At 48.3% G+C, this 23,584-nt stretch overlaps 7 protein-coding genes across 7 annotated transcripts; 2 read left to right on the top strand and 5 right to left on the bottom strand.

The window, feature by feature from the left end:
• Window positions 1-420: 420 nt before the first annotated feature.
• BKA55DRAFT_546767 (uncharacterized protein) lies at window positions 421-4,189 on the top strand (the record flags this gene model as incomplete). The annotated part of the gene is made up of 2 exons (XM_046190955.1): window positions 421-2,931; window positions 2,981-4,189. 2 exons carry the CDS (start codon window positions 421-423, stop codon window positions 4,187-4,189), a joined length of 3,720 nt encoding a protein of 1,239 aa, XP_046041458.1.
• A 247-nt stretch (window positions 4,190-4,436) lies between these two features.
• On the bottom strand, window positions 4,437-5,848 carry BKA55DRAFT_698061 (uncharacterized protein; the record flags this gene model as incomplete). The annotated part of the gene is made up of 2 exons (XM_046200481.1): window positions 4,437-5,723; window positions 5,771-5,848. 2 exons carry the CDS (start codon window positions 5,846-5,848, stop codon window positions 4,437-4,439), a joined length of 1,365 nt encoding a protein of 454 aa, XP_046041457.1.
• A 440-nt stretch (window positions 5,849-6,288) lies between these two features.
• BKA55DRAFT_599981 (P-loop containing nucleoside triphosphate hydrolase protein) lies at window positions 6,289-11,381 on the bottom strand (the record flags this gene model as incomplete). Its single annotated transcript, XM_046196463.1, has 5 exons — window positions 6,289-7,117; window positions 7,148-9,345; window positions 9,391-10,054; window positions 10,100-10,499; window positions 11,372-11,381. 5 exons carry the CDS (start codon window positions 11,379-11,381, stop codon window positions 6,289-6,291), a joined length of 4,101 nt encoding a protein of 1,366 aa, XP_046041456.1.
• A 1,151-nt stretch (window positions 11,382-12,532) lies between these two features.
• BKA55DRAFT_546764 (uncharacterized protein) lies at window positions 12,533-13,087 on the bottom strand (the record flags this gene model as incomplete). The annotated part of the gene is made up of 2 exons (XM_046190954.1): window positions 12,533-12,825; window positions 12,883-13,087. 2 exons carry the CDS (start codon window positions 13,085-13,087, stop codon window positions 12,533-12,535), a joined length of 498 nt encoding a protein of 165 aa, XP_046041455.1.
• Window positions 13,088-14,387: 1,300 nt separating this feature from the next.
• On the bottom strand, window positions 14,388-14,868 carry BKA55DRAFT_260263 (uncharacterized protein). The gene is made up of 2 exons (XM_046185415.1): window positions 14,677-14,868; window positions 14,388-14,621 (listed from the first exon to the last, which is right to left on the bottom strand). The coding sequence occupies exons 1-2, from the start codon at window positions 14,745-14,747 to the stop codon at window positions 14,471-14,473; spliced, it is 222 nt and encodes a 73-aa protein (XP_046041454.1). The 5' UTR covers window positions 14,748-14,868; the 3' UTR covers window positions 14,388-14,470.
• Window positions 14,869-17,646: 2,778 nt separating this feature from the next.
• BKA55DRAFT_260222 (uncharacterized protein) lies at window positions 17,647-18,844 on the bottom strand. The gene has a single exon (XM_046185414.1). The coding sequence runs from the start codon at window positions 18,503-18,505 to the stop codon at window positions 17,762-17,764; it is 744 nt and encodes a 247-aa protein (XP_046041453.1). The 5' UTR covers window positions 18,506-18,844; the 3' UTR covers window positions 17,647-17,761.
• Window positions 18,845-20,680: 1,836 nt separating this feature from the next.
• On the top strand, window positions 20,681-22,986 carry BKA55DRAFT_529388 (polysaccharide biosynthesis-domain-containing protein; the record flags this gene model as incomplete). The annotated part of the gene is made up of 6 exons (XM_046189072.1): window positions 20,681-21,861; window positions 21,907-21,968; window positions 22,198-22,204; window positions 22,366-22,459; window positions 22,519-22,865; window positions 22,917-22,986. 6 exons carry the CDS (start codon window positions 20,681-20,683, stop codon window positions 22,984-22,986), a joined length of 1,761 nt encoding a protein of 586 aa, XP_046041452.1.
• Window positions 22,987-23,584: the final 598 nt, after the last annotated feature.

Below are 23,584 nucleotides of genomic sequence, written 5' to 3'. Positions count from 1 at the left end.
TCTCAACCCCATTGAAAATCTATGGAAAGTCCTGAAGAAGAGGATATGCGATAGATATCCTGAAATTGCTGCTTATCCAAAGTCTGCAGCAGCTTTGGCCCGGCTGATTGAAGCTGCAGAGGAGCTTTGGTCGGAGGTCGAAGATGAAGTGGTCAAAAACGTGATAAAATCGATGCCCGACCGGTTGAACGCCTGTTACAACGCAAATGGCTATTATACCAAGTATTAAACTATATTTCTGGAATCTCCTTTTAAGTCTCTACAGATTGATATATATATTATCTAAATTGAAGAATTATTGCCCATGCAATTGCAATCCGAAATGGCAGTATGAGATCGAGGTAGTTGGGGTGGATCCGGAATGTGTCGGAACTTTTGCACGCCCACTGTAGTCACGACCAGCCGAAGACTGATAACACGATGAATTCCCAACCTCAACCTCACGACGTCGACCCGCCCTTCGATTTGCACGATGACGAACATGTTCAGGGAAACAACTTTGCTTTTACCCCATCTCAACTACATCGACTCCTGACCGCCAAGAATATCTCCGCTCTGCGCGCGTTTGGAGGCTTGTTGGGTTTAGCCGCTGGCCTTCGTACCGATATTTCAGCTGGACTAAGCGCCGACGAAACAACATTGGAGGGTACTGTCACTCTGGATGAAGCTGTAGCCTCTGGCAGCCTTGAACGACCACCAGTTCTCTCTGCTGCGTCACCTCCACCATCGCCGCCGCTCTTACATAATGGGCTGTTCGAACATCGCGACAACCACTTTGTCGATCGAAAACGAGTATTTGGGGATAATCGTCTTCCGCAAATAGCACAAAAATCTTTCTTCAGACTATTATGGATAGCATTCAATGATAAGCTTATCATTTTGTTAACCATTTCTGCCTCCATCTCACTCGCTATTGGTATCTACCAGTCTGTCGACAAGTCGATAGGCGCATCGCGTGTCGAGTGGGTAGATGGTGTCACGATTGTCGTTGCGATCCTCGTCATTATCATTGCAAGCGCAGCGACCGATTGGCAGAAGAATTACAAGTTTAAGAAGGTCAATGAACGAAAGCAACAAAGGGACGTAACGGTGATGCGCTCGGGTAAACTCCAGCGCATCCCCGTTCAAGATGTTGTCGTTGGTGATCTTTTACACCTTGAGGCTGGAGATGTTGTTGCCGTGGATGGTGTCCTTGTGCAGGCTTCGAGTCTGCAGATGAACGAGTCTTCCATCTCTGGAGAGGCTGACCTTGTGCACAAGACCGTACCAAGGCCAAACCATTCGGCGACATCTCGAATTGACCCCTTCATTCTCAGTGGGACTACTGTCGCGCGCGGTGTTGGTTACTATCTCGTCACTGCTGTTGGCGTCAACTCGACCTATGGCCGTATCCTCATGTCGTTGAGAGACGACGTCAAGGAAACACCACTCCAGGCGAAGCTTGGCCGTCTTGGCAAGCAACTTATTGTCATCGGTGCCATTGCTGGTTCCATCTTTTTCCTTGTCCTCTTCATCCGTTTCATGGTCACTCTTCACACCGTTACTGGTGGGCCTTCTCAGAAGGCAGAAGACTTTTTACATATTCTGATTCTGGCCGTCACGGTCGTCGTCATCACTGTTCCAGAAGGCTTGGCGCTTAATGTGACCGTTGCACTGGCCTTTGCTACGAAGCGTATGCTCCGAGATAACAATTTGGTGCGATTGATTCGATCGTGTGAGATTATGGGGAATGCAACGACAGTTTGCTCCGACAAAACAGGTACCCTGACACAGAACAAGATGACTGTCGTGGCCGGACGTGTTGGCTTGGAGTCTTACTTTGACGATACCGACCTGGTTGTTCCGGATCCCGATTCGTCCATGTCGCGTGCCTCGACTATCAAGTACGACAGTTCAATTGACATGGCAAAGTCACTCTCTCCAGAATGTCGGAGGTTGATCAAGGATAGTATCGCTCTCAACTCCACGGCCTTTGAGAATGGTGACTCGGGTGCCACGACTTTTATGGGCTCAAGCACTGAGACTGCTTTGCTTCACTTCAGTCGTCAGCATCTCGGTATGAACAATTTGGCCGAGGAGAGGGCCAACTGTCCCATTGTTGCGATCCTACCGTTCGACTCATCCCGAAAATGGATGGCAGTCCTGGTCAAGATTAATGAGGATCGCTACCGACTTCTCGTCAAAGGAGCAGCGGAAGTTGTGTTTGAATATTGTGCTTTTGTTGTTTTGGACCCAACTTTCAGAGTACCAATTGCACGACTCTCGGAGAATGACCGTGCAAGCTATCGTAACACAATTGAAGATTATGCCAACAGGATGCTCCGACCTGTCGCTATTGCCTACCGAGACTTTAGCGCGCAGGATATCTTTGAGGGTCCAGACGACGACCCTGATAACATTAATCTAGAATGGCTGGCCTCTGGAATGATCCTCATCGGCGCCTTCGGCATTCGTGACCCATTGCGCCCCGAGGTCGTGGAATCAGTCCGCCAATGTCAGGCTGCTGGAGTGTTCGTTCGCATGGTTACAGGTGACAACTTCTTGACCGCCAAGGCCATTGCAACAGAATGTGGTATCTACACAGCTGGTGGCATTGCCATGGATGGCCCAACATTCAGAGACTTGACACCTGAGCAGCTAGATGCTGTTATTCCAAGACTCCAAGTCTTGGCTCGTTCAAGCCCAGAGGATAAGTTACTTCTCGTAACCCACCTGAAGCGAATGAATGAGACGGTAGCGGTGACCGGTGATGGTACGAATGACGGTCTGGCACTGAAGGCGGCGGATGTCGGTTTTGCTATGGGCATTCAGGGTACTGAGGTAGCCAAAGAGGCTGCATCTATCATCCTTCTCGACGACAACTTTGCTTCCATTGTCAAGGCTTTGGCTTGGGGTCGAACTGTGAATGACTCCGTCAAGAAGTTTTGCCAGGTAAGGTTATCGATCAATATGGCCAAGTTCTTTGCTAACCAGATGATAGTTCCAATTCACCATCAATATCACTGCAGGTATCATTACTGTTGTTTCTGAACTTGTCGGCGACGCTGTCTTCACCGTCGTTCAATTGCTTTGGATTAACTTGATCATGGATATCTTTGCTTCTCTTGGTTATGCTACTGACCACCCATCGCCCGACTTCCTCAAGCGAAAGCCCGAACCTCGCAACGCCTCCATAATTTCCATCACCATGTGGAAGATGATAATTTGCCAAGCCATCTATCAGTTGATAGTCGTCTTTGTTGTTCACTACGCTGGATGGGATCTCTTCAACCCCGACACTGAATTCGAGATTGAGAAGCTCCAGACATTGGTGCTCAACATTTACGTCTGGATGCAGTTCTTTAATCAGCACAACTGTCGCCGGGTGGATAACAAGCTGGATATTTGGTATCAAGGATTCCTGCGCAACCCTTGGTTCATCGGTGTTCAGCTTATCACTATCGCCGGCCAGTTCATCATCGTCTTTAAGGGAGGTGAGGCATTTGACACAACCCCTCTTACAGGTGCCCAATGGGGATGGAGCTTGCTCTTTGGTGTCATGTCAATTCCACTGGGAGCTTTGATTCGACAGATACCTGATAGCCTGGTCCAGAGCCTTTTCAACTTGATCTCGGACTGTTGGCTCACAATTTGGCGACCGACTCGCGCGCTCCTATCAAAGGCCTTCAGCTGCTTCAAGCGTAAGAAGGCCGATGATAAGGAAGCCCAACAGCCAGAGCAAGAGATGGGTCCTGTTGAGAATATCCTTCACATGATGCACTTGACCCACGAGCCCGATGAGGACGAGACACCCATGACACAAGAACAGCGTGAAGCAATGGAGCGATCAGACCAAACACGAATGATGAAAGAGAAGGAAAAGAAGAAGCGAGATATCGACTTGCACGGCCTCGTAGAGGCGGCCAAGCTGGGAAGAGAGCACAAAGGCGCCATTTTGGAGATTCACCCAAAGACACTAAAGGACGACCCAATTCTAAGGACCAGTAGTGGTAAAAACAGTACGCTGCCACCAAGTCAAGACGCCGAATTTATGAAATTCGTCGCCATAAACACACGACGGCCTCGACAACCGAGACGAGCAAATCCTCGAGATCCGGCACGACCGGCTCAGCGACGACAGCAGGAGCAGAAGAGTTCATGGAGGCATCATGTTTCCTGGGAGGGACTACTAAGATCTAAGAGACGATAATGAGCACGTTTGTGCGTTCATACAAATGATATTTAAGAGGAGGGTATATAGTAGACAGGTGTGAAGGAAAGACCTGTTTTCTTGTAAATGACAGATTACGACGTTATGACAGATAAAGGGATTCAAGATACCAATATACAGGTCGCTTTACTAGGCCATAATAACAACGCTTCCATCCCAAATTTTGCGATATCCAATCCTATGATGCGTTTCCAAACTCGTCAAATCATAAACTTTTATCGTGTGCTCATCCTGTTTTGATGATGGCTTCCTCAATCGCACTCCCAATCTCGGACCTCGGTATTCCCGGTCCCCGCATCAAACAAAGAGATCTCGTAGCGAGTGACTTTATAAGAGCTGGTATACTAACCCGCACTGTAACAGGACCAGATTTTGGTTCAGTGGGAAACGAGAAACAATTGACAAAGCTCCAGCTCTCGGGTTGTTTCGGTACAGTGTGTCCAACATTCGGCATCGGCGAGTTATTCAGATTGAGTTCCATAGTTTCAGCATCCACAATCCTAGCACCAAGTGCGAGGAGTTGCTTCTCAACTCCAACGATGCTGAAGAACCGCGTGAAATGGTCGATGCGCGTTCCAGCCGGTCGTGTAGGCCATGGCCATTCTATATCCTCTACCGTAGAAGGGTTAAGCTCTGCGCGAGAATAAACATACTGTCCATATCGTCCGTACGGTAAATCGATAACGCGATACATCTCATGTCGACCCGGACCGATGAGCCAGCGTAGTCGTGTGAGCATCTCGTCTTTTGCGCGGCCCTTGAGGGTGTTGCAGAAGAGGCGCGATTCACAGGCTGACATGGCGTAAGGCGGTGGTGAGTTTACGAGGAGGTGGCATGCTATTGTTAGTATGTCGCAGGCGAGGCGGAATGAGAATGTTGAGTGTTGTGTGGATGAGGGCACGGCGAGATCGCCCGGTGATGCAGGGGTTGTGCCGAGCCAGCCGTTGCCGAAGATCTGAGGGGATAGTGAGAATGTTGGTAAGTTGAAGGATTTGGCCATTGGTGGTTGTTGAGAGTTGAAGTATGGCGGTGTTGATAGTGAAGCCGGTGCCGAAGTTGATAAAGATGGTGGAGTAGGCGTAGAAACCGAAGACATAGCCGTTGACATAGGCGGTGTCAATGTCTGAACTTGAGTCTTCCTCACAGCAACAGCCATCGAACCCGAAGAATCCTCCGTCGTTTCACTCTGCTCACTCTCCGGCGATCCAGATCCTCCACCCCTCCTATCTTCCCCCTCCCTCGGCATCAGCACAAGATCCTCCTCTGGTCCAACAACCTCATGCGCCAGCTCAAGAATCCTCTCCATACTTCTCCTCAAACTACCAACAAGACTCGGCTGGGCTCTGACCACAGCTTCGGTGGTGAGCATCTCGTCAACGAAGGACATGAAGACGGAGCTCATCTCCTCGACTACCTGCTCCAGACGACGCACGCGCTGGGCCTGTGCTGCCTCGGCGGCTTGGCGGCGGCGGCGGAAGATGTTTTGGGCTTCACGGTTACGTTCGCGACGGGCCTGGGGGTGTAAGTGGGGGTTCAATAGGAAGAGGGGGAGGGATGTACCTTGAGTGCTGCATCGTCGTTATCTTGGGCGGTTGAGGATAAGCGACTTCTGCGCTTGGGGGGTGATTGCGCAGTCATTGTATAAGTGGATGAATATGAGGATGAGTGAGAGACAGAGAAGAGGTGAGTGAAACAACGTCAGCCCTGCGGCTTTGAGAGAGACTGTCTGGTAGGTCGAAACTAGCTTGCGACGCGAGTAAATTGACTGTAAATAACGAATATGGTGAATGGGCTGATACGTGAATGAAGAGTATTTCGTGTTTCAAGGTGGCGATGAGATGAAATGGGGACGACGTTGGAATCTTCGGGACGTTTTAGGGCCGTACTTCTATCCCCGTGACCCTTGTTGGGTTTAGCGGCTTATTAATCAAGCGGCGATCAATCAACATTCGAGGCTGACTTTAATGGGCCCACAGTAACTTTAAATCGTGGGGGTGAATCTGATCTCAACTCCACTGCCTCAACATCAAAATTAAGAAGAATTATATATATATACAATATCCAAATGCCCGTGAACATCAATTAAATTCCTTGCTGCCCTCCCATATCAAATCTCCAACCACTTGTGCAAAAGGACCTCTGGCTTGCAGCAAATCATGATACGTTCCCTCCTCAACCTTGACACCGTTCTCCAGGACAACAGTCCGATCCGCGATTGCCATCATCTCCTTGCTATGCGTCACAACCACAATCGCCATATCTCGCCTTGACTTCTTCGCAATCTTTTGCATTGTATGTCGAATCATCTCCGCGCTCTCTGCATCTAAAGCACTGGTAGGCTCGTCCAGCACAAGAAGTCGAGGCTTGCGTACAAGTGCGCGCGCGATGCTGAGACGTTGCGCCTGGCCACCTGAAAGGGCTTGACCTCCATCGCCGACTCGAGTGTTGTATCCATCTGGAAGAGTTGTGATGAACTCGTGGATACCGGCTGCTCTCGCAGCAGCTAGAATGCTAGGAAATTGACGGAGGGGCGATACTTCACCTAAGCCGTACACGATGTTCTCTGCAATGGTAGCTGGGAAAAGGAACGGCGTTTGTGGCACATAAGCCATCATCGAACGGAGATGCTCCATATCGACGTGCGCATGGGAATACCCATTAAAACTTAATGGTGGCCTTGTGCTGAGGATCTTGGCTTTGGTAGGAGCACAGAGACCCAACATCAGTGAGATCACCGTCGACTTGCCGCAGCCTGACCGACCAACAATCGCTAGAAAATCTCCAGCATCCACCTCAAATGACACTCCTCGCAGGACTGGTCTCTCCGAGCTTAACTTATATGAGAACCCGAGATTGTCAAGTCGAACTGGGAGCGGTGTTTTGGGCTTGTAGTATCCACGAGGCTCGCTTTTGGGTACCAAAGGCATATTGGCGTACCCCAACATCTGCGCGGCGGTCGACTGGGCCATCGTGACTTGTGGTATCGTACTAAGAATACTCGTCGCCGTGCCCATGCTGAACAGAAGCAGATTCACTACTGCTACCACGGCTGTTGCTGTGATCGCCCTCTCCGACGCCAGAAGCACAGTTCCATAGTAGAACACAAGTGCTGTAAGGGGGTAGTTGACTGATTGGTACAGTCCATACAATGTACTGGTGTGCCCTGCCCTCTTCTGCCCCAGGCCCAGGGTGTGCCTCACTGCTTTCATATACTTCGCACCCATGTATCTTTCTAGAGTGAGAGCTCGAACGACTCGGATGTTGACAAAGATCTCAGTCAAAGTTGCACTTGCATCTTCGGCCCCCTTGTTGCAGCGCGCCTCCCACTTCCCACTAATAATGGTATAGCCTTTGACTGCGCCCATAACGACAGGCAGCGGCGCGAGAGTGACGAGCGTGAGTTTCCAGGAGATGACGAGCGCCCAAGCAACAGCAGCAATGATCATGACGGTGACTGTGATGATGATGGGCAAGAATCTGCCAACAATGTTGCGCATCTCTTCGGCGTTTCGGTCAAGACACTCGTTGATACGGCCAGGAGAGTTGCGTGATCGATCGAACCATGCTCTTGGTTGTCGGAGGATTCGTTTCAATGCTTCGACTCGGATGGTGTTGATCCAGGCTTGCCCCACCATTTCAAGAAGATATCGACCACCGCCAGTGCAAACACCATCCATGACCGCGATGACAATGAGATAGATAGCCCATCTCTTGCCCTCTGCTAGCTTGTCACCTTGTGACCACATCGCGCCCAGGAGTTGCGCGAAGCAATACGCAAATGCAGGAATAGAGCCTGCTCCAACCAGGCAGGTCAGTATTCCGAAGATAAGAAGAAGCCGATGCCCGCGTCCCAAAGCTGGCCAGACTGTCTTCAATATTGAAGCTAGAGGCATTGGTGGAGGGAGGTCCTTAGTCTCGCTGTCTTTATCATCCACCTTATCTGGCTGAAGCTTGTCGTTATACCTGGTTTGCCTTAGCCTTCTAATGCTCTTGGGACGTTCGGCTCCCCCAAAGAGATATTCTGGTTCGTCGAATGACACCAGTGTGCATGATATTTCCATACCATCCAGACTGCTGTGAGATCTCACTGCACTGTCGTGCTTCTCGTCGTAGAAACTGGCCATTGGATGGTTGTCGGTGGCGGACTGTGATCGTACAGGTCCAGGTTCGGGTATAGCTACAGTGAGGGTTTCCCTCTCCCAAGCCCGAGCTGTCCGCATGCGAAAAGCGGCTGCTGTGTTTGTGCCCAGAGTCAATCGTGTAGAAGCGTTTGTTGGGGCTGGACTGAAAGACTCCAATCCTCCGACGACTATCTGTGAGAGACGCGATGTCCTACCTGGAGGGGGAAATATGGGAGAAAGGGGAGAAAGAGGCGGGTTGGGAGAGTCGATGGTGATATCTATCGGCGTGTCTGGTTCGTCTGATACGGTTGATGCGAGAGTGGCAAAGGTGCCACCAACTTGCGTATCTAGATCCTTTCTAAATCCCTCCTGAACGAGTGATGCATTGTCCATCACATAGACGAAGTCATCGGCGTCGATTTGGGCGACATCATGTGTGATGATAATGGTAGTCTTGCCCCGTCGCCATGCTCGGATCGCATCCATGATGAGCACGCGACTGACCTGGTCAAGACCACTTGTAATCTCATCAAGGATCAGCACTGGAGGGTCTCGAAGTCGAGCTCTGGCAAGTGCTAATCTCTGTTTCTGCCCACCGCTCAAGTTGTATCCATCAGCGCCGACATTGGTATCTAGACCTTCGGGAAGTCCCGAAATCGTCGACTGCATTAATGCTGCATCACAGGCTCGCAATACTTCGGACCGTGTTGCTCTTCCGGGATCGTGGTGGCCAAATGCTACGTTTTCTAAGAAACTTTCGTTGAATAAGATACTGGACTGTTGAATCAAGGTAATATTTTCGCAGACCCATTGTCTGTCAAGAACCTGTAGGGGTTTATTGTCGACATAAACATTTCCGCTCAAGGGCTCATAGAAGCCAACAATGAGGTCGCCCAATGTACTCTTCCCAGAGCCGCTTCTTCCCACAATAAAGGTCATCTCACCCGAGGGGAAGAAGAAGCTAGATTCGCGAAGCACTTTTTGGGCCGGGTTCGAGGGATATGCGAAGCTCACCTGTTCAAGTCAGTCTTTGTCTTTATTAACACAGCGAAAACTTACATATTTCAATTCGATATCACCGCTGCAACTCAGGGGCCGCAACGCTCCCGTCATTGGCTTGACGATTTCGCCGTTCCTCACATTCCGCGTGATGCTGGAGAGGAAGCTACCGGCCGACATACCTTTTGCGAGGACCAACCACTGCGGCATCAAGGCCTCAATGCCCTGAAATGCTGCAAGTGTTGCATAAAAAGTCGTCAAAACACTGCCAGCGGCAAGACCGTCGTTGTTGACGAGCACAACGCCGTACCAAAAACCGACAACGAACATGGCCACGACCCAGAAAGCAACGTAGCCCATTTGCAGAGCGTTGCATTGCGCTTGGATCAGGTACTGCTTCGCTGCAGCTTTAGCAGCTGGGTAATACTGCCAGACCTCCTGATCGTATCCGTTGAAGACCTTGACGAGATCGATGGCTGTGATTGAAGCAACGGCGAACTTGGAAGCGACTGCCAGTTCACGCTTCTGTGCTTGGATGGCGGGTTCTAGCCGCTTTGTAGCGAGTGAGAGTACGATTGCTGAGATTGGAAGAGTGGCGAGGAGAACGAGGGTGAGTTTCCAGGAGTAGTAGAGGGCGATGCCGAGGGAAGCGATTGAGGTGATGATATCGCCAACGAGAAGACCGAGAACTTGAGATGATGCGAGTTGCAGTTCGCGAGTTTGTCTATCGATTGTTAGTCATATGTAAGTGTAGAAGAGGGATACATACGTCTGTATTCTGATGAGAAGACTTGATATGCCTTCGGATTGAGAGTCGAACCAGGCCATGTCCTTGGAGAGGAGACTTGCAAAGATGCCTTGCCGAACACTGCATGCCTGCAGCTCTCCAAACATGACCCAGAGGGCAAGGAACGCTGTACTTGCGATCCAATTGCCAACGCCCAGTCCTACAAGGACAAGTGCCCATCTTCCCACCTGTGAAAGGGCATCACCCCCGCTGAGCGATCCATTCCCAAAGCCCGCGATAATATCGAATACTTTTCCAAGAATGACCGATAGAACAGTTTTGAAGCCTGCTGAGAAGCCAGCCGCAAGCAATGCAGCGATTAAAGCACCGGAGTGTGACCGTCTTGTGAAGAGAAAGAGTTGTTTCCACGATGATTTAACGTCTTGTTCCATTTTTGAAGTATAGAGGAATTGAGTATCTTGTTGAAATCATGGAGGAAACACTTGAAGAAGTGCTCGAAATAATTTAAGAGGCGACATGGCGATACGAAGTGTAAATCCAGGTGTTTGGGGCGACAAAGAACAATATCAAAGGGTGTGCTGTGATAGTGTGCACAGACGAGGCTGCGGCCAGGGGCTTAGTATTGTTCTTCTTGATATTGTTCAGCCTGCGGTCCCGCACGTGAACTATTGGCGAGAAATGCACTGGAAGAGAGGGGAAGATTGGACGGATTGAACTGATTGTTTTTGATAGGCTTTGCATCGGGTTTTGGAAGGGTGCCGAGGGGCCGATCGATGTTGGTGAGAGTGTTGCCACTGTCATTTTGAGGGGTGAAGTAGCGAAAGCTCGCGAGACGAAACTATTTGCTTGAGGTGTTGGTTGGTTCTTCTTCGTTTAAATGACAAATTGATTTCGGGATCATCGGAAGTTTTGGAGTACAGCACCTGTCAATTGTCTCTTTCGCGTGGTACAACAGGGCAGGCGGGAAGCGTTACAAAACGGATAAAGTCTGTTGGCACCTTACGTAAGGACACTGAAGTAAATCTCTTAGACCAGAGTGTGAATTGCATGCAGTTGTCCCTGTTTATCTCTACCCAACGTGGAATTTGCTTCTGAGCTTGCGATGGCGGCTGTCTGGGAATGACCAAGAGCGAGAACCCAAGACCAGCTTACGCCTTCCCTGTGACTCAACCTCTACAAAGGTTATCGGATAAGATCTTCCTCAACGCCGATGCTATTTTACTGTGTACATACAGAATGCACCTAACATGCCCGATTTCTCCTACAAATGGCATAAGGAAAAACTCATCAAACCTCGCGACATGGCATGGACATGACTTTGGTCCTCCATGAACGGGCAGGAGCTCCCTTTTTAAAAAGGACAAAAGACTTGGGAAGCCTCATCCCTACCAGTCACTCAGTTAACAGTCCATCATATCGTCACCTGCTTCTCAAGGTCCGGGGTCAAATTGACATCATGTTCTGTACATTATCTACAGCTTTCCTCACCAACCCACACAGATCGCAAATGTATCGAAGTTATTCTAAGAAATATTTTCCTAAAGCCAAAATACAACTAAGACTGAGGGGCACAAGCTGCAAAACGGATCCTCTGGACGCGACGACGAGGCCATTCTCGAGAAGCTTCTTTCACTCCAGGTCATTGATGTCCAACGTCTCTCTCCAACATAGACATCGGATTAGTAGAATTACTGTGTCTACGGCGACGGCTGAGCATTCAACAAGCCTTGCGCAGAGTTTCCGATGCGATTGTCCCAAGACTCGTTCTCCTTATCATTGACAGGCTTCGACAAAACTCCAACGCCATCCCTAAACATCGAAAATACTTATTAACTTCGTCCAATACCACAAAGAGAGCAAACATCTCGTGTCTACAACCGGTTCCATGATGAGGAACAGATCAGGGACTGGACGAGCGACTTAAGGACCAGGAGCACAACGAAGCTCAGCGCAGACTTATGCGACAAGACGGCGAGGCCGTTAGATTTCGCAGAGGCAGAGTCGGGACTGATCAGCTCAACCAGGTGAGGCCCTCGTACGTCAATGCTTTTCTCATCCAGAGTAGAGGAGTTATTGTCGATCCTTGCAGCGAGTGCATTCGCAAGATGAGGGATAGAACTCCTAATCAAAGACACAGCTACTAGCGTTCATATTCATAAAGGGAAGAGAGAGGACGAAAACTTCGTTGTTGAGCCATTCAGAGGCGTGGGACCGGTGAACAATCCTGGGTATAACGATAAGTTATTGGGAGTAGGATTGGGAGAGGGCGAGGGCACGTGGGTGCTCTGGATGCGAGTCTGGAAATCTTAGACGGATTTCATGGTGATCTCAAAACGACGAGAGAGGTGCTGTTCTCTGGCGGTAGGTATATGCTCGCAAGTCTCTGGTTACATGTAGTATGACAATTAGTTAGCTCTGAGTTGTTACTACTTGAGTTCAATACGGCTTATATTGCTATACTAATTTCCCAGGACCCCCTGGGCTTGTGCCTTTTCTTTCTCCCTGCGGAGAGCTCGAGTTTGTCTTTATGAAGGAGCGAGCGGGAGGATTCTCATCCCCATCCCAACCTTGATACCCCCGTGCTTTATCACCATCATTGACCCCAACATCATTCTCATCACGACCATTGTTATCGAACCCACAAACTTTCTCACACTCTGGATCAAGGTACGTAGATGGGATAGCGATTCCCTTCTTCTTGCAGTAGTCCCGGTCTTCTCTACTTCTTGCTGCGGAACCTCGTGCACCTAGTCGTACAGTAGGGTGTCAAGTGTCGATGCGTTCCTTAAGATGAGGTTAGCTACATGTATCATGAAGAGTCGGAGGATAACGCGCTTGGAGATGGCGCTGCACCATATCTTTCCCGTAGCATTCGGCACAGTGCATGGATATACGCTCAGAAGGATTCGTAGCATTAGGAGCTTCATAATGCGTTTGCCTCGGGTCTGCTTCGCCGAGTGGGAAATTTGCCGCTTCTGTGCCTGTCTCTTCTACTTGCCTTGAACTCATCTTTAGGGGCTAGATTGTTTAAAGAGAAGTGAGGAGTAAAGACTTGACCTAGGGCAATTCGCTCATAATATAAATAGGAAACTGTCATCGTTTATAAGAGTTGCAGAAGAGGTACTTCAATGGCGGGCGCTGTCGGCAAGAGATATATCTTTAATTTGCCAGGGTCTGAAGATTCGTACAGTGCAAGAATGGAAGAAGTAAACTTTCATCCACAGCCACAAATCGCTAAGCTGTACCCCTGTTTTTGTGTACCTATCTTGTTTTTACTGAGAAGGATTATTCGTAGCCATATGTGCTTGACGAACGCTTGTCGTCGGGGAGTGACGGTTTGGGATACCATGGCCTTGGGCTCGCCTTGTTCGCGATGTTTGCGCTTTTAGCTTTGAACTGGAAATTTGGGTCTTGACGTTCGCGGATACGGGCAGCAAAGGGTCGGTCTCTGACTGCGTCAAAGGTTTCAACCTCGGGAGCAGAGTGTTAAGATGACAGCTTTCGCAAATCGGCCATGTTGGTGATATCGCCAGCAACTGAATATAGACCGGAGGCCTGTTAATGCCCCGAACACCCTATTCCCTGAGATCTATATGTATAAGTCAGCATTGGTAACGATAAAGCAATTGCGAAATATACCGCACTTCAGTCTCTAACAGAAACCGGGCCAGGGCTGACTGGGAGCAGCCTTTCTCGTGGAGCTTCTCACTGTAAATTCTATACCATGGGACGCGGAGCCAGGGATATTTACTGATCATCTGACCAAGATAGATATAGATGATCTAATATGCGCAAATAATGTAATTCTCCTTAGTGATAGCTTCTAGAATCTTGCCTTCTGTTGCAAATGGCCTTTCCATCCATTAGGCTCTGACCGTAAGAATCTCTCCTTCAGTTCTGGCTCCATGTATCTGTGAGAGAGACACTTGATCCAAATCGAACAGGACTCAACTACTCTTTGTGTAGTTTCTCTGCACCGAGGTATTAATCGATAGGTCGAACATTTTATCTGCCTGCCCCTTGAGGGCACTCCATGGGATTTCGGTCGTGGTCATGCCGGGCCCCGAGCCGTTGAGAGGCACGGTGAAAATGACGCCCAGTTTTCCTCTCGGCATCGTGTTGTAGAACTCTATCAAGCTCTGGGCGTTATCAATAACCCCAGCATAGGTGCTCTTGCTTTTCCGAAGAGAATGTCGTTCGCTTTGCTGATCCTCTCGGGCATGCATATTTGCATACCAAACCAACACAGTGATGTAAAACGCAATCTGGCTTACAACGCCAACCAATACCTAAGCATTTGCATCAGGAATCTTTCGTAGTTGTCAGCATAATCGGCAAGGCGGTAGTCAACTTCTTGCAACTGTCGTAGCAAGGAATGCGTCGCTGGCCGTGTTATTGTGGGCCCCGGAGCTGAATGTAAGGCTTACTCCCGGCGCGCTTCCGGGTTGAACGGACTGAGTAGTTGATGTTGATACGACGGTTGGGTGAAAATGAATGACTCCGTATCTTCATATTAGATATATATATAGAACTGTGTAATCCTCTAAAAAGCCCTCCGAATTAGTGATAGAAGCATGAAACATGGTTGCTAAACTCACTGCAGCTTCTCTTTAAGCTCCTCATTTTCGGTGATGAGGCGGTCGTTTTGCTCTCGCAGCTCGTCGTTCATTTTGTTGACGTAGTCGTTATCCTCTTCGAGGAGCTTGACGCGACTACGGAGGTAGTTAACCTCTGGGTTGTTGGAAGGTTGGGTTTGGCAGCTTATAAGTAGAACTCCATAATAGCGATATCATCGTTAAGAGATTGGAAGGTGACCCCCTTTGACCCGGCGGTCACAGAGAATGACTTGATCGACTTGATAGTCGCCGCTAGAGTAGGAGAGGCAGGTTAGCGACACTGTCCCGCAAGAGGTTATCCAAGGGAGAGGAAAGACGGGTGGGTATACGGCCAAGCTGAGGCTGATTCGGCATTGGAGCTCATCAGTAGTCTAATACGAGGTGTCTGCGATCTTACACCAGTGTTCCATACCTTAAGGTCCACGAGTCGACACAATGAAGAACATATAGTTTGCACCTACAAAGAGATTAGTACATACGACCAAAGGTAGTGGAAAATACGGGATCCCGTCCGCTCTCCCATAGTCAAGCCACTAACCGGCGGATTAGTAGTTGGGTCGGTGACGACCAGCGAATCCCCGCTGTTGTATGTTTTTGCTGATTTCCTTTTTTTGTTACAATGTGTAAATTCACTGACATTCCTGTCGCTTCTGATGTTCGGACGTGAGGGCATGCGAAGGGGTATGTAGGATAAAGCTTCTGCGGGGCGTGGTGTTAAGAGTTGTCAACATCATCCCTGCTCGCGCCATCATCGTGTGGAGGTAAAGAAACATTGCTACGCATCATCGACTAGATGATGAGTGAAAGGGGTTTACCGTGAGCAAGCAATCGCTCAGTTCAAAGTGATTTCCTTGGGTTTGGTCAGTTGGCGAACCTTCAAGTATCCATTGTTGCCAAGCTAATCTTTGGCTTCTTCTGACACGTCGATATGGACTTTTCGGTCATCATCCTGCAGTCATTCCTGAGGCTCGGATTTTCTTTTATACAGTGCCGCAATTGAAGTACATGGCTCTTCGAAAGAGCACCAGTGGGCAATATGAAGTATGCCGCAAACTGCTCTTTCAGTGCCAAGGACCCGTGGGGGGTTTGGTTTGACAGAATGTTTAAGAGTGTGCTTCAGGGACAGATTTATCCACCCCTAATTCCAATGATACAGGACAATGAAATGCGAACCCATCTTTTGGCGTCTTGCAAACATTGACGGCTATCTCATATGATGCGAAGACGTGGCCATACCACTTCGTCGAGCCCCAGTGAGGACAGTTACATGTCTTCCATTGTTTTCCGCAGTCATAGCAGAACTGGTAGTCGCAACAATATGCTATATTAAGCGAACGGTCAGATAGCGCACGGAACAAAAACTAGGAATATAAAGTGTTTGATCTATCGTAGGCACAACAACTGAGGATGTGTGTGTATTAGAAAGTTTAGCTAGGGCTACGGTGGCCAGATGTCTTCCGCAGAGGGGTTGGTGAGAAGAGGAAGAGTGGTTGAAATATTCTAGCTCGAAAAAGGGCTACCGGTTTGGTATCGTTTCCATCAAGGAGTATGCCATCGTTTGTTATACGTGGGGTTCTCCCCAATCCAGTCTTGGTCTTGTGGTGGGTGAGTCCAAGAATTGGAATCTGCTCTCATGGTATTCTCGTTCTTGGAATATTCCCGTTCAACCATCCAGGCACATCGATTAAAGGGTTGGTTCCAGGGTGAGGGTAGTCTTTCGGGACTGTCTTTATATATTGGTACAAGGGCAATACTGCACGTGGGCGCCATTAGAAGTGGCCATTGCCGAAGTCTCAGTGAGATAAAATAGTTGATTCCTAGAGGCGAAGCACGTAGGTTCAGGTAGCACCAGTCGATATCTAGCGTCGTTTCTGCGCTTGACAGGGTCGTTGTTCGGGCCGTGAGGAGCACTCGGCGCGCGAAACATCTGCTGGCGGCTTTTGATTCTCCATCATGGTGCGCTGGATCGAGGGGTGCTTCGTAGAGCTCCGCGGTAAGGCAAGGGGGAGCATCGTCGAGTTGGGTGGCAGTAACAGGTCCAAGATTCCTGCCGGTCATAAATGTCAAGTCTCGATCTTCTTCCACATGTTGCATCGATGTTCAGAGTATTCCGACTGCTTTCTTAAATTCTATGCCGCTGCAAATCTACCATAGGAACGCAGACGTGCGTTGTCAATGATCAGGGTGTATATAACTCAATGTATTGGTGGTGCAGTTTAACCTCCCTCGACTGAGATGATGTTGGCATTGGCAAAGAAGCACTCCTGATTCATTCCATTTGCCCATGTCTGTGCTCTCTCGCTAGGGTTGTCCTGTTTGCGAACGGTGGCGGTGTTGTATTTATAGAGGTTCAGGGTGGAAACGACCAAGCTGTATCCAATAAGTAAGTATCTTATTCCGTACACAATAAAGGGAAAAGGAAGGCAATGGGAAAGGACAAATAGTAATGATCTTATTATCTGGATGATTGAAGGGTCTTATTATCTAGATAAGAAGATTATTGCCGTGGAAAATCACTTACTTCTGCATCCATGGAGTGTAAAGGACCGTGAGCACACGATCATTATTCTCACGAATCTACTCGTTCAAATCTCCATGGCACATATCATGGTTGGGCGATTTGCCACCAGCCATCATGCAAACCGATAATTGTCGTTCTAGGAGACGTGTGCATGAAATTGTGGCAGCAGCGAGTGCATGTCGGTAGAAAGAGAAGAGATCCAAAGCCATGGCAAAGCTTACACTTGAGTGTCTTGTCTATGAGTCTACAAACTGACAGACCTACAACTGTGTCGTCGATGATAGGCAGCCAGGGTTTCTCGACTTGGTTACACTAATACCATAGTTGGCTCTTTGCCTGCAAAGGATACACCAATCATCAAAGCGAGATTAGAATGGGGCGAACAACCATGTCAATCTTTCGCACTTCATTGTCAATACTTCCATCCGACATCTTGACCCGGAAGGAGACGGTGTGCTTTTCCTCATCAACCGTGTGTGAGAGGATGGGTTGCCTCTTTCAGTTGGTCTGATCACTGGTGCTCTTATATACAAAGTATCTGAATATTTAGTAGATCGTACATCGTATCAAACGATAGGGGTCAAGTGATGATGTTGATGGAAGGTATGTCCTTGATTTGAGCTCGATCTTGTGCTCCTTTCTATGAATCATTTGTGTCAGATGCAGGTGTTGAAAAAGCCTGGTTCTCCTAGATCCCTTCAAGAGGATAAGTGCGATCGTAGAAAACACGTGGCCGTGTATGAACCCAGAAAGCTCTCCACGTTGACTCGTTTGGGTATCGGAGCTAACGCACTTCTCTGAAGATTTTTTCTTGGTCGAAGGATTCCGGTTAAAGACTCTCCAGTCAAGTTCGTGTATGCCCACAGCATCGAACGCTTGGGCTATCTTGCGGTGCCAGCAGACTCCTGTGACCAGTTTGGTCTGTTTAGCGTGTATATAAATAAACTGCTGATTGAGTTGGGATCTCAGTAGTGGAGGCGATGGGAGACCCAGCCTCAGTAGTAGTGGCGACAGGAGTAATGGTAGCGTCAGGGGTGAGGCGGGTGGTGGTGTTTGCAGTGTGAGTAGTCGTAGAGGTGTTGTTGGCGGCCGGTGTGGTTTTGCGAGAGCGCTTGATGAATTCGCGCATGTAATCGCGTCCTGAGCGGCTCTTGTATCATCGTTCCATGAAGTTTTCCAGTACAGGCTTTCACTTGTCAAGCTGTGTGATGATCTTGTGCCTCGAGATACATGTTCTTGACGCTCTTCATACATGTGAAGGTACAGTGTTTGCTGGGTCTCATCTTTCATTCTCAATTCTCTTTACTTACCCTGATAGGTAACATTCCCCTCATGTAGCCTTGCCCTTCGGGTACCTAACCCATTGGACAAGGAACTTGCAGTCGTCGCCGTCGTCGCCCCGATGGCCATGAATCTCGAAGATGTGATGCCCTTTTAGTGGGGTTGGGATGTCTCTCGACTTGGTCCGGCGTTGCGGGCAGCGTGTTCAGGGCGGTGTCACAGGATTTGTGGCAGAGAAGGCAACCTCGATCGCTGCAGAGACCAATACGGGTGTTTTCGTTCATATTCACAAAAAAGCACAGCTGGGTTGATTAACAGAGCTGGCGTGCTTTGTGAGAGACATTATAAGCTGCAACTTGTCCGAGGAAAGAACTGTTAGCACTGTAGAACCTTGATTGATTAGACTATTCATACTTGACTTCGGCTCGCAGCCAGTAAACTTGTTGCCCCGGTTGATTTATCAACGTATTCTGTTATTGAATCAAGTAGAGGAGCTGGAGGATCAGTTAGTGGTAAAACAATAACTACATTCAACGAAACTTGCCATTTGGACCATGCGTATAAGCATGGCAATGTTCATTTCTTCTATGCCTCCTTTGTCCATGTCTGGTTTGTTGGTTGCAAGGGTGATATGCTTGCAGAGGTGGCTTATGTAGATGTGGTTTGTTGTTTGTGGATGAAAAGCTTGCACTGGCGGTTTTTGAGATTTACATATTTCGTGAGTAAAGCGGTTTCTACGGAGACAACTGACCGTAGCTCGCTCAAATGATAATAGGGCCAGGTAAAGCATTGTCGTTGAGGTCTGCCGGCTCCCTGACAGCCGCTGGCACTGCCAGCCCATCTTCTCAAAAACCAACGTTAAGGCCCATATAATGGCCAACAGTTCTTTAGAGCTTGCCCATGACTCTGTATCGAGTCCCAGTGCCATTTAGTGAAATGCTGATTTGCTGCAATGTGTTTCTGTGACCAAGGTGATCTCAGGCTGAACGACGAAGAAGACGAGGCATATCGACAAAAGTTAGACTGGTAAATTTCGAAAGGCCATGTAGAGACTATATCATCCTGTTTCAGTATTATATACTGTCCCATTCAATACCCCAAGTCAGCCTGTATTTCTTGAAGCATTGCATATTGTTCAGACCCATGTAGTCCTATCGACAGACTCACGTATGTTAGAAGAGGTATATTAAAATGTGCCGGGAGCGTGTGACGATAGGTTTTTAATGATAGAAGCACTTACCAAATTATCTTCTAATCCTCTCTGGTCCTTTTTTTCTTAACGTCGAATTCTTTCGTAGGCCTTGGTTTACAGGTCATGCCTTAAGTATATGAATACTTAAAAGACGCAAGATAGTAGTTAAGATAAAGTTACAAAACCTTGATCCAGGATTTATTTGTTTATACGCTATGGAAGCTGAGCTTTACTTGAAAGCCAATTTGGGAGGAAGAGCAAAGTATGATGCAGCATGCTTGAATGCGAGCTTCTGTGCTGTCCTGAGTAACTGAACTGGTGATGTGTGTAGGAGATATCAGCTCCATCTGGGAGTCTGGGTCGTCGAAGAACTTTGAGAATGAAGCAGGATGGAATAAGCAGAATGCTGAGATGAAAGCTGGAGTGGTCGATTGAAAGGGGGAGAATGGGCTTCTTATACTTGACCCTGGCTTACATAAACTGATGCCTCAGAGTCAGAGGCAGCAAATAACCCAGTATTTTTGTTTCGACAGTCAGAGGTGATTCCTTTCAATTGTGACCAAAAACAACAAATGTACTCACTTCTTGCAAATACAGTTGTGCTCTCTTTGCTAGCGATAAGGCAAAGTCAATTGTACACAACCTGCAAGTTGATTGAGTTTCCACCTCCGAATTGGTTCAGTCTCTTGTTCAGAAACAAACTTGTACAAGAAAACTCTACTGATATTTCACCAAATGAAAGGCATAAATAAATAGGAGGTGTTTGTCCTCTACATTCTCGTCATTCATGAAGCGGGTCTCTACATGCAAGTAAACACAATGACGTTAGCGGGGTAAGGTACCTCGGCCCTGCAACACCAACATCAATATCACGACATTCTTGCTTAGGACCTTCAAACATCGGATCATACATTTGAATTCACTCAAATTTGGCTCTACAGGCACGAATAGAAACATATAGCCAAACACAACAGTCTAAAGTGAAATTTACTATGGCGCCATCACTTCTTCTCCTACCTTCTCCCCCCCGCCCTCCATCCGCATCTACCCTCTCGGCTGCCTATCGCTCACCATTAACATCCGTCCTCACCAAACTCAAACAATCTTCAACTCCCCAAACTCTCATAGTCGGCCTCGCACTTCCTCTTCTCACCGGCTCATCACACAGATCAAAGACAATCGCATGGACAAACGCTCAATATCTCCTCGCAGGTCTTTACACTCTGACATCCGTCATATGCGCCAAGGAGAACATTCCCGTTGACGTCGGCGCTGGAAATGGCAGCGTAGATGTGCGCATCATTCTTATCGACCATGAGAGGGGCCGACGCTACGAACCAGATTTTGATGGCGGGTTTGAGGCGAATTGTACTGCTGTGTTGGATTTAGCTGCGTTTGCGACAAAGGTTCGACCATGGCAGACTGTTTATCATCCAAGCTGTGAAGAAGGATATGATTTGCTTTCCTCGTTTCTCAAACTTGCAGAGAAGAAGCAAACGTTTACTCAGAGTCAGCTTGTGGCTATTGAAGGTGGAATCAGTTTGACAGAGGAATCGACTTTGTCACCAAAGGAACAGCAAAAAGGCTTCAACACTGTTTGTCTAGGAGGAACGTTTGATCATCTTCACCCGGGCCACAAGTTATTGCTTCATGCAAGCGTTCTTCTTCTCAATATCCCTCCAAAAGACTCTGACAAGACATGCACTCTCGTCGTGGGTATATCTAGCGATGAGCTACTCGTCAAGAAGAAATACGCCGAAGAGCTTCAGTCATGGGATGAACGCTCGCAGACTGTTCTCTCATTCCTCTCAACGCTCCTCGATTACGATACAACATCTACATCACCACCAATAGAACGCACTCCCGATGAAGCAATTGCTACTCTACGCGATGGAAGAGTCAAAGTGCGATGCATCATACTTCGTGATCCATTTGGTCCACCAATCCACGAGGAAGATGCTGATGCGATTGTTGTTTCTGCAGAAACACGGAGTGGAGGTAAAGCAATCAACGATCGTAGGGTGGAGAAAGGATGGAAACCGCTTGAAGTATTTGAGATTGATGTTTTGGATGCTGATGAGGTTGGTGATGGGGAAGTGAGCAAAACGAATGATTTTGCGACAAAGATTAGTAGCACTGCGATTAGACAGCAGAGGGCTGAGGCAAAGAGACGGTGATGTCAGAATAATACCATCAGCAATTGCCGATGACAATCCAGAATACTGCGTTTGCTAACATTTAGCATCAAATGTAATGCTTTTGGCGATACCTTTTTGGGTGGTGAATGAATTGGTGTTAGTGTTTTGCATGGAACATTCACTGTTGTCTGTCTGTAGGGCTAGACAATCGCCGCAGTGGCATCATCAAGCAGCAACACCGCATGAGTCATATGACTCAAAGCATTCAACAGAAGAAGAAAGTCTTGGTAAAAACAACAATATGCTTGAGAATTGTAGTAATCACGAGATATGTCGACCATGTTCCAGCAGGCACCAGATGCACCGTGCAGACAAACAGTGCTAACAAGCGCAAACACTATGCGCTGATATCATGCCCGTCCCTGGTTTCTTTTTGTGGCTGCCCCTCCATCAATCATCATTGCCCCACGTTCAAGTTTTTGCCCAACGACAACTTTACCTTCAAGCCCATACACAACCACCAAGCAAATCTTCTCGAGCAAACTGACATTCACCATGGATCCCCTCGATAACATGGCCGGCGCCCCCGTGCCCAAAAATTTCGATGCCGAGAACGCCCAGAACAACGAAGACGTACGCAGATTACCCCACGATCTGAAACAACCCTCCATACAGAAACTAACACCCTGCAGATCGAGAAGCAATTTGCCGTCAAAGTCGTCCAGCACATGCAAACCTACTGGTCCATCCTCGAGCGCGTCAAGGGCTCAACCCTCCGCCTGACCAAGATCGACGACGAGATCATGGAGCACCTCAAGACCGACTTCCCCGAGTTCGACCCCGCCGCCAAAGTCGACGAGGACGAGATGAAGAGCAAGGCCGGCAAGGAGCGCTGGCGAAAATTCATGATGGCGTACGAGAAGAAGGTGGATGATTATAACTTTGGTACCATGGTGCGCGATAGACCCGATGTTGAGTATGAGGAGGATACCACGATTTTTGTGCCTCGTATGCAGTTTTACGCTCTTGAGATTGCACGGTAAGTTTTGTTGTGCTGGGGAGATGGGAATGAGTAGAGGCTAATGAGGAGTAGAAACCGTGCTGGTCTCAATGACTGGATCTACGAGCAGGCTCAGGCTCAGAAGAACAAGTCCAAGTAATCGGAGATAAGAAGAACGAAAAGATACAAAACAGCTCTCCGAAGTGAGCCATGCGTCCACAGCGTCGGGCCTCGAGCCCACACGAACCCGTGCAGGAAAGAAAACAGTCTGAGTGGACTTTCTGGGCGAGGGCAATAGCCCAGATGCAAGACGTCAATGATCTATGCAAATCATGATATCGGACGTACGATCCGAGAATTGAAACTGATGGTTTACATGTACTGGAATATTCCTTGATACCCTTAGAAATACATGGCATCAACGTTTGGCTCCATCATGATTTTCTGAATGCTCGCTGTAGGGTAGGCAACCGGGAATGAAGCGTTTGGCATTTTGTACACAACATGACCAAAGATAACGCTGTGAAGTGGATCGAATACGTCTTATATGGTCTTAAAATCTTATCGACTGTAAGGGAAATTCGTTAAAAGTGTAGATAGGGTTGTCGAGGGATCCAGAACGCGAAGAGTTCAATGCTCATAACGCATCAACCACAAACCCAAGGGACAGCCCTTACCATGAATGCGTAAATTAAGTATAGTTTAGTCATGTATCACTATAATCAAGCCAGAACTTCTTCTCTGACCACCAGATTGAC

Source organism: Fusarium redolens, assembly GCF_020744475.1.
Source record: "Fusarium redolens strain MPI-CAGE-AT-0023 chromosome Unknown BKA55scaffold_32, whole genome shotgun sequence".
Lineage (NCBI taxonomy): Eukaryota > Fungi > Ascomycota > Sordariomycetes > Hypocreales > Nectriaceae > Fusarium > Fusarium redolens.
The sequence above is the reverse complement of the archived record's forward strand: the minus strand, read 5'-3'. Positions and strand labels throughout refer to the sequence as shown.

Coding starts and splice junctions, on each gene's coding strand:
- BKA55DRAFT_260263 (XM_046185415.1), bottom strand. CDS start 14,747: ATGAACGACGAGCTGCGAGAGCAAAACGACCGCCTCATCACCGAAAAT. Junction 14,622..14,676: donor GAGCTTAAAGAGAAGCTGCA/GTGAGTTTAGCA, acceptor AGGGCTTTTTAG/AGGATTACACAGTTCTATAT.
- BKA55DRAFT_260222 (XM_046185414.1), bottom strand. CDS start 18,505: ATGAAAGATGAGACCCAGCAAACACTGTACCTTCACATGTATGAAGAG.